This window comes from Crocodylus porosus, unplaced genomic scaffold (assembly GCF_001723895.1).
Source record: "Crocodylus porosus isolate Cpor-Errol unplaced genomic scaffold, CroPor_comp1, whole genome shotgun sequence".
In the NCBI taxonomy this organism is placed as follows: Eukaryota; Metazoa; Chordata; order Crocodylia; family Crocodylidae; genus Crocodylus; species Crocodylus porosus.
Genome location: NW_017728906.1, coordinates 160,473,561 through 160,483,633, shown reverse-complemented (window position 1 = coordinate 160,483,633; position 10,073 = coordinate 160,473,561). Strand labels below are relative to the sequence as shown.

General features: G+C 38.3%; 1 protein-coding gene across 1 annotated transcript in view; it reads left to right on the top strand.

Annotated features, from left to right (window-relative positions):
* LOC109305524 (neurobeachin-like) overlaps positions 1-10,073 on the top strand; it is a 95,337-nt gene that overhangs the window by 59,684 nt on the left and 25,580 nt on the right. Inside the window, exon 9 of the mRNA XM_019528519.1 lies at positions 7,981-8,178. Coding sequence (XP_019384064.1) covers positions 7,981-8,178 — 198 coding nt within the window. The remainder of the gene's footprint in view (positions 1-7,980; positions 8,179-10,073) is intronic.

The following is a 10,073-nucleotide window of genomic DNA, read 5'->3' as shown; positions in this document are numbered from 1 at the left end:
GGTCGCTGCCACCAGTGAAGATCAACAATGTTAAGAACTGACTGCTTATTTTGGTATCTGTTAAAGGAAGAACAACTTGGTTTTGTATTAGTAGCTTTGGATTGCACGGGACAGGGAAAAGAGTTTGATACTGAGAGGTTTGTGGCTCTGAGTTCTGATTGACAAGGGAGAAATGGTAATATTGAAGACCCTGACATTTTATTGGTTTGGATCTGAAGGTTGGTGTGTTTGGCTGTCACGGTGAGTCCTTGATACTGAACCCTTCCTTATATGGAGAAGCAAAAGAAGTTAAACTTAATGCAGCTGTGCTCTTGAGAGATGAACATTCTGATGAGAATCTGATGCTTGATCTTGCTGGTCTTTTCTTAATACTGGATTATTGTTGAATAGTTTTTTTATAGAGGGGATTTGCAAAGGCAGTCCATGATAAATAAAGACTGCATTCTCATAACATGGATTCTTTGAGTGTAATGTATTTACAGAAATATGCTGTTCTTCTCTTGCTTTTTCTTCATAGTTAGAATGGATGTTCTACCTGGGGCAAGGTGTGGTATTTGTTTCATTAACATCCCTTATTAGTTTTGTCATGCACTTTTGATATGAGTCTGCACATATGTTGACATAACATTGGTCCTTGTATGTGTGAAGAACTGAAAGTAATGTAAGGAGGTTGTTTAATTAGCCAGTATGTTAATTTTTTCTGACTGCGCCAAGAATGATATAAATATAATAGAAACATAATTGCCCTGAGTATATCTGATGAAAAACGAGATGTGAGGGTTTTACGTTAGTAACACTGAGACTTTATGAACTTAAGCAAACAACAGCTCATGTAATGTGGGGTCATTATTTCTTCTTTGCTTGTTTTCACCTATCTGAGGAAGGCCACCATCAGTCCATTACTTCCTCGAAGTGGGTTCCAGCCCATTGCTGGGATTTTACTGCTCTACCTTTGTATGAGGCTTAAAGGTCTGTGGAAAAGGACTGTTTCTTCACCATACTGGGCATTAGGAGTTTCAACCCCAAGTCAGGCCTGTCCAACTGGTGGTTCATGGGCCACATGCAGGGTTAGTTTGAGGCTGCTGGGCTTCCACGCTGCTGCTGCTTGTCGCATTGCTCCAGCAATAGGCTTTAGCTTTCTGCCCTACTTCAGGGTAGTCAGGTGAACCAGTATGGCACAGCCGGCAGAGCTGGGGAACAGTAACGTAACTAAGAGGAAGGGGGGAGCCAGGTCAGCAGCCCCAGGCACCACTTTTGTTGGGGAGCAAAAAATAGCTGCAACAGCAGCAGCAGTAGCTGGTTGTGCCACAGTGATTGTCAGCTGGGGCTGTCAGGGGTTGTACAGCTGTCTGGCTTTGCCTCTGCCAGGGAAGCCCATGGTGTGGGGGACTGCACGAGATGGCACTGTTTGGTGTAGGACATGTCACATACCCAACAAATACTTCTTATTATTCTGACAACTACATTTTCAAAAGAATACAATTGCAGTGAATGTATTCTATTCTAGGTCTGTAGCAGCTGAGCAGGGCTTTCACCTGTTGTCAGTAACCAACTGTCACCACCCAGTAAATGTTTGTCTCATCTCCCTCTTGTTAGCTGGTCTATATAGAGTAGGGGCAGGCAAAGTCTAGGTAGAGAGCTGCTCCAGGGCCAGGATCTTGCACTAGTAACTGCAGTCTATTTCCTGCATGACCCAGCTCTGGACCATACTGTCACAATTGCAAGATCCCAGCCTGGAGCAGCTCCCTGCCCAGCTGTGCAACCTGCCAATGCTGCTGGTGCTGGTCTCCATGGAAACTCTGGCCCTGTGCTGTTATAGCCCCATTGCTGTTGGGGTCTCTATGGGAAATAGCTACAGCAACATGGGCACGGCCTGCTGGGATATGGAGTTTTGCCACTGGCCAGATCTGCCCTTTTGCCCACCCTTAATATAGTGGATGGCAGTCTGTTACTGCCATTATTACATTGTTTGCTCAGGAGGTAGAGGTCTGTGGTCTGGTTCTAATGATGCTGATAAACTATATGGACTCCAACGTGGTTCATGTGGTGGCATCTCAGTTTTATTTCAATTTTCTTCCTTAACAAATCCTAGGAAATTGAATCTAAATAGGGAATTAAGCTGTGTGCATTGTGAAGATAATCACTCAAAAGATAAAACCAGTCCTAATTGGTTTAGTGAGTAACATCCATATTATATAAAAATGGGGGGAAATGTAACTATTGAGGTGATTATACCAGTATCAAACTGCATGCATGCAAGCGGGCCAAATTTAATAGCTTTAATTCTGCCACATCCTAACTTCAAAGAATATAAAATCAAAGTTTCTGTGTTTTTTTAGTATGGCTGTTATATATGTGGTATATATCAGTTCTCTGAATCCATTTATGTTTTTCAGCAAAATGTTAATAATCCCTTAAATGTTACTTGCAAAGGAAATAAAAATGTGCCCTGTTTGCTGCTCTAGTTTTACAAAGAAGACCTGAAAAAATATTCCCTATGTTTTATCTCCGCTCAAAATATCCAGGTCTGAACTTTTCCCTTTGTGCTAGAAGATTGGAAAATTAGTGAGATAATCAGGTGACAATTACAAATGCTTGAGAACAGAGGCAGTTTTCGGCAAAGTGTTTAAAATAGTTTTGTTTTCTGTTTTAAGAAAATTATTATGAATTCTTGTTGGGGGGGAAGTGAGAGATTAAAAAAAAACCTTGTTTTTTTCAATTGAGAGCTGAGAGCTGTTATTTCAATATGTCTAGTTTTCCACCTAAAAGGAGAAGAATATATAAGAGACTGCAATTTTGACCAGAGGCAAAAAAGATAAAGAAAAAAAAAACCATATCGCCTCAAACTTCTATGCTGTTCAGTGCACGTAGCACAATAGATTTTCATTCTTGACAGTTCATTGTGAGTGCTTTTCCTAAGGTCCATACAAATACAGCCTACACGTATTGTTTGCTTCCTAAATTAACTGCTTTTTGGTTGTTTGGATTCATTAATTTAACCCCCCCCCCCCCAAAAAAAAAAAAAAAAATATTAAGAATAACCAAGACTGAAGGGGAGGCCTTAAATTAGATACCTTCCCTTGGAAGTGCTCATCTGGTATCCTATATCCTCTTTTTCTCATGGAGCTACTACCACCTAGGCTAAGTACAGTCTCAAAAAGCCTGAGGCTGAATAGATTCAATCTTCTCAGGTTGGTCTAAGTTGTGTAGATTAAATTAATAAGCAAGTGAATGGACATTCATTTTTGATTTTGGAAATGGAGCCACATGCCTGAAGTGGCCTAAGCCAGAGGTCAAAGGGTGCTAGAGTATGCCTCCCTGCTCGGCTGGAGTAGATCGTTTGAGCCAAGGCTAACCTGACCACCCTATGAAGTGGAGGGATTGCGAGAGAGGTGCAAAGCATCCTGGGAAGGCCGGGGGACTGTGACTTAACTTGATTCTGGAGGGGTCTGGGACAGAAGTTCAAAAAACTGATTTAACATCGTTCAGTTAAGTCTGATACTACATCCATCCCAGTTTATCTTAAACTGGTTTTGGCCATTTTGAAAGCAGTTTATGGACTCTGAATTTCTGTTGTGTTACAAATTTGAACTGGTTTCTGAGAAGATATACTGGTTTCTATGTAACTTCTGTCCCTAGCCCTGATGTGCCAAAGAGGGGTAGTGGCTTGTCTGTCTGAATGAGTCGACTAGGTCCCATTTTTAATCTTTTCCCAATAAGATAAACAGCTGCTAGAAGGTAGATATTTCAGTCATCCTATTCTATTCAATTTTCTCTTTTAAAAAGTATGTGTCCATAAATGTAATTAATTGAGGGGAGCTGAGGGAGGAGGGATGTACTTAAAGGAGGTCAGTCTTCTTGGTTCTGAAAGTGTCTCACTATTAAAATAATTTTTCATGATCTTTTTAAAGTTGACTTATCTAACTTGGAGGGATAAATCAGATAGCATTTCCTGGTATAAGTATCATAAAGAAAACGTCATACTGTGTGAATTTGTTCAATATCTGCATTAGCTGTCTCACGAATCTATGCCACTTGCGCTACTACAAGACTAGTCATTAGGGTATTTCTATGTGTGCATATAGTGAATCTCTTCTGTTATGATACCAATCAGGTAGGTAACAAAGGATCACTGTGTGCATGCATTTATTCAGTCTTTTCCCTTCCCTTGATGATCCTGAGTGTGAATCTCAGGGGAGTTCCAGATTATAATCATTCCCTTTAGGTTTTGAAAGTAAAAGTTTCTTTTTTTTTCCTGTTTGTTTGCTGAAGTCTTGACACAAGCAAGAGGAAACCTGAAGCTGTGTTTGTTTGGATTTCAGGCAATGATCTGGAATATTAGGGAATGCACACATGCTCCAGGAGTGGGGCAGGGGGTGCTTTAATTAGTGTGACTTTAAGAGCTGCTCTTATTAAAGTGCTGGGAGTGACTCATGTATCAGTATCCCTGTACTGAAAAATGGCAGTGGAGGTGCTTTAACTAAAGCTCATCAAATATCTGCTTTTCTCCAGTTATTGAATGAGCTTTAGTTAAAGCACCACCTGCCCCCCTTTCCCCTGCCACCATTTTTCAGCACGGGGATGCTGATACACAGGATGTTGCCTGTTGTTCTTTATTGAACTCAGGGTAAACTTACAGAACCAACAAGTGGTATAGATCTGAAATCTGTGTATAAAATGAATTTGTTTCAAACTAAAAATTTCTGAAATTTACGGTATTCATTTTTGCTCTAAACATATATTAAACTCCAAACAAGTATTTATGCAACTGAGTTAAAATGTGGTCCTCTCCCCCACTTATGCATCCTAACTAATTTCTTTAGTCTCATTTTTCCTCAGTAGGTAACTCTTGTTTCATGGCGAGGCAGGGGAGAGGTGAAAGCCCTATTAAAATACCAAAAATTGAAAAGAAATGAGAAAGTGTATTTAAAAATATGACCTATGAATGCAGCACATCCTTATTCATTTGAAAGCTCTCACATATGTATCTTTTCCACTTTTTTTGATATCTTTGAGCCTTGATTTCTCTTAAAGTAATAGGTCAAAGTGTTTGTTTTATAAGTTCAACATGATTTGATTTTTAGATGCCTCTTTCAAACATTCAAACGTTATGATAAAATTAATTTATCATCTACTTGAGCAGGATATGCTTTTTATATTCCTACTTTTATATACCCTTTGGTTCTCATGGGGGATTTCAATCACTCTGACATCTGCTGGGAGGGCAATCCAGGAAGTTTTTGGAGAGCCCAAAACCTCTCATGAAGTTCAACAAGATCTTGTGCACTTAGAATGGAAAAATCCCATGGACCAGTACAGGCTGTGGGCTGACTAGCTGGGCAGCAGCTCTGCAGGAAAGGACCTTGGGTTTACAGTGGACAATAAGCTGAATATGAGCCAGCTGTGTGCCCTTTTTGGCAAGAAGGCTAACAGCATACTGGGCTGCGTTGGTAGGAATTTTGCCAGCAGGCCAAAGGAAGTGGTTATTTCCTTTCATTTAGCACTGGTAAGGCCACATCTGGAGTACTGTGTTCCGTTTTGGGCCCCACTATAGAAAGGATGTGGACAAATTGGAGAGAGTCCAGTGGAGGGCAACAAATATTATGAGGGAGCTGGGACACAAGTTTCAAAGAGAGGCTGAGGGAATTGGCCTTATTTAGTGTGGAGAAGAGGAGACTGAGAGGAGGTTTAATAGCAGCCTCTACTACCTGAAGGGGGTTCCAAAGAGGATGCAGCTGGACTGTTCTCAGTGGTACAGATGACAAAACAAGGAGCAATGGTCTCAAGTTGCAGCAAGGGAAGTTTAGGTTAGATGTTAGGAAGAATTTTCTCACTAGGAGAGTAATTAACACTGGAACAGGTTACCTAGAGAGGTGGTGGAAGCTCCATCTTTGGAGGTTTTTAAGAGCCGGCTAGACAAAGCCTTGGCTGGAATGATATAGTTGGGGTGGTCCTGCTTTGAGCAGGGGTTGGACTAGATGACTTCCTGAGGTCCCTTTCAATCCTAATTTTCTCTGATTCTATATCTGAAGGACCCGGGTAAATTTTGTTATTTACCTCTTCTTTCAGTCTTTACAGCAATAAGAAGCTAATAAAATTAACTTTTTGAGTTATGTTACAAACATCTAACCAATCATCCAATTTTTACAGTGACAAAGTATCATAGACTTTTGCCTTGAAATTCTGTCATGCTTAAGCTAACAGTCCCCAAACTGGCAGTGTGCAAAATAAAATCATATGAGCTTTTTCTCTGCAAGCAATATTTTTAAAGTTCTGAATTATAGAATTATTTGCTAAGCAGGAAAAAAATTTATGTGGTAAAATCATTAAATGCTTGTAGTCTAGTTTTTCTCGTGCTGTAAAATTGTCAAAAATAGCAAAGAAGGGTTTGACACTGTGTGTAATATAATGCTTTTAACTCTGGAATGGGTAAACGCAAGACTGATTTATTTGTACTTTTAAAGAAATTGTCCCATTTTTAACATAATACATATTTTTTCAGACTTCTTTTGTAACACAAATCATGTATCTTTATAAGTTGGTCCCAGTTAGCAGTCTGCTGTAGAAGCTAACTACACTGTATGGAAAATAACTGTAAATTGGTGGGAAATAATATTGTGTGTGATATACAGTAGTGTTTCTATATTCAGTCTGGACAACCCACTAGAATTTACTGATGTAATTACATACAGGATTGAGTGGGGGATGATAATAACTAGGTGGGGGATGGTGGAAATTGAACAGAGCAAAAAGCAATGGAGAAGTTTCATGTTTTAAAATCAGTTGCACAGAAGACTTGAGCAATGTGAATTGTAATTATCCTTGGAAATGTATTATATAAAATGAGTGATTTTTTTTTTACGAGAGAAATTTTAACTTTGAAATCAAAACTATATTTTAATAGTAATAATTTCTAACAACTTTGCATTACTTTTTATGAATACTGTGTTTTTCCACTGGTTGTCCTCTCGGAGCTGTCAAATAATTGTAACATGCTAAACCAGTAAGCCAAGTAAAGCTGACAGCTTGTTGCAAAAAGTAATAAATGTATATCTTCATGCTTGGTCAACTTGGCAGTGTTGCCAGAAAATGCAGTTTTGGATCAAATATGAATCACAATAGATTTGATTAGTAATTTTCTGTCTAACGTTTGGAAATCATTACTTTGAAATATGGCATTTGCGATTTGATTCTATTTTTGATTGTTGTAAATATTTTTTTCACATCAGTAGTTTTTTGGAATATGTTAACTGGCTGTCAGCTAATAAATCATGGGGTACATGCTCTTTTAGAGAAAAACCCACTAAATCAAAATGGTTTCGGCAAAAGCATCAGGAAATATGAATGCATAATGTATCCCATTAAAATGTTCTCTTTGGTCTTAATAGACAGTAGGGTATAGGTAAAAAGTCAAAGAAGCAAGAATAAAAATGTGAAAATGTATTAAAATGTTTGAACACTCATTTGCAAGATGTAAATAAGTAAGATTGCTTCTGATTTTTGGCAATTCCAAAAAGTGTCACTGAACACAAATATTCTTTGTTTAATGTTGCCTGGTTATTTCCCATTGTTAGTGTTTTTAAATAAAAAAGACTTCATATATGATTAGGTCAAGTGATGTAATTTATGTTTGGGTAATTCAACTTATATTACCCTAACTGAAAATGTAGAATAATTTAAATGCCCCATGTTAGGGAAGTTGTATATCTTGAATTATTGTTAATTGTGATCCATTTCTGTAGCAGAAGATAATTTTGTGAGCTGGTAAATATTTAAGATATAATAAAGAATAAACTTGGCTAGTTGAAAAAGGAACTGGTGTGATATTAGACAACTGAAAATACTTAACCTCTAGCTTTAAAGGTACTGAAACATTTGGGAAGATGTAATTCTGTACTACTTGCCATGTATTATGTCAAATGTGTTGTGATTCTTCTTTGTTTAAAATATATAATTGTCACCTTCCTTTTTTCCCCCCAGAGTACATTCAAATTTAAATCTGAGAGTGACATTCACCTGGCTGAACACCACAAACAGGTTCTTTATGATGGGAAACTTGCAAGTAGTATTGCCTTTACGTACAATGCTAAGGCTACTGATGCTCAACTATGCCTTGAATCCTCACCAAAGGAAAACCCTTCAATTTTTGTACATTCCCCACATGCTCTTATGCTTCAGGTTTGTGTATATTTGTTTTTCTCCTTTTTTGTCATGTATTTATTTGTTAATGGAGCTTGCAACAGGGTGGACTATCAGAAGTTAATTGAAGGTCTGTTTCTGATTATCATATTTTCTTGCATAGAACATGCCTGAAATATAATGCCTTGTTACTAAAAGGCAGAATGAAGGAAAAAACGAATTTTCCAGAGTGATATCTTCATAAAGCAGGGACAGAGCCTAATCTTCAAGTCATTTACCTCCGTTTCCTGCTTAACTAATGCTGAAACCCTAGCTGCTGCTAAAGTGTAGTCTCCATGGGGTGGATCTTTGATTTTGAGATGAGGTAAAGAGTCTCTGATGCTGTAAAATATAAGGTGAGAGACCAGGAGCAGCTAGCAGACAGCAAAATTACACTTGCTAGAACATCAATACCATTAAAAAGGAGAGACAATTGTTGACACCTGTGGAATGAAGAACAGTGAACCATTAATCCAGTTGATGTCTTTAGCTGCCGTACTGTGGAGCAGGAATCAAAACAGGGTGCTTCTAACCTGGGCAGACCTTCCCCACTTAATACACGCAACCCAATTTGAGGGGCTGATTTTAGGAGAGGGATGTGTATGTGTGTGCTGTATCTGAGAAAATATGGTAGTATTTTTAACTGTTGGTATGTATAGACTCCAGTAAGGGTCCACTAACTCTTTATTCCTGTTCTTGTTGAGGCTGTCCTTTTCTTCCTTTAACCCAGGGAATCTTGTATTGTCTGTGTGTTTTATGTATTTGCTTCATCATAGAGGACAAGTATTTGCATTTGTGTTGTCTATCTTTGGTTATAAAATTTAGGGTTGTCAAACTCAAATAAGCTTTTGGGCCTTATTCCCTGCCAGCAGCAAGGGGTGGGGCATTCTTGCCATGGGCCTGTCACTGGGCTGGACCAGCCACCTCTGGATCCAGATATGGCTGCCAGAGCCACTGTGTTGGCACAGCCAGCACTCAGAGAGTTAACATCAATGCTACCCATCCCTACCCACCTTTTTCCAAGCTGACTGCTGCTAATTATAGTTGCCAGTGGTGATCAGAATCCAGAAATTTGGTGGTAAGGGTGAGAGTGAATGGCAGTGTTTAACCCCTGGGCACTGGCCCGTAAGTACCATGGGCAAGATACAAAAAGGTTTCATTCAGTCTGCAAGAAACCATGGAGGTTAAATAAATGATGAACACAATCTGGATCTTGACACTTCTGATATAGTCATTTCATTTCTGATGAGATGTACTGCTTGGAAAAATACACATAGCATTTTTTGTCTCCAGAAGTCTTGTATGTTTTTATGCCAATTTTACCAAACCAGAAATTCTCTGATATCTACTAAATCTATATTATTTATGATAATCAGGGATCCTGGTTTTCTCTGATTAAAAATAAATCCCCAATTTTTTGCTTTAAAAAAAGGAACCCCAAAGCCACATGTTTCCGGGATAAAAATGAAACACCATATATATATACTAGTGGTGGTTCATTTTAATCATGGAAGAAGGTGAATTTTGGGTTACATTTTTTAAAACTGAAAATTGAGGATTTCTTTATCAAAGAAAACCAGGATCTCTGATGATAATACACTATTCTCCTGTAGCAAAATTCCCAGTTTTTCTTTTTCTTTTCTTTTTTTTTAAATGCATTCCCTCCCCTTTCCCAACCATTTCTGACTTTGTCTCTCCCTCTCTGTTCCCTATAGATAAGTATAAGTGAGCTAAGACATAGGATAAGCTTCAGCATTTTATTTTGGTAGCAGCTGTATTTGTTTTGTTTTTTCTCCTCCTTTATATTGTATAATTATTATGTTTATATTGATTTTTACTATTCTGTATTACTGTTTTACTAGTACTATATGATTTAGGCCTACATATGTAAGTTA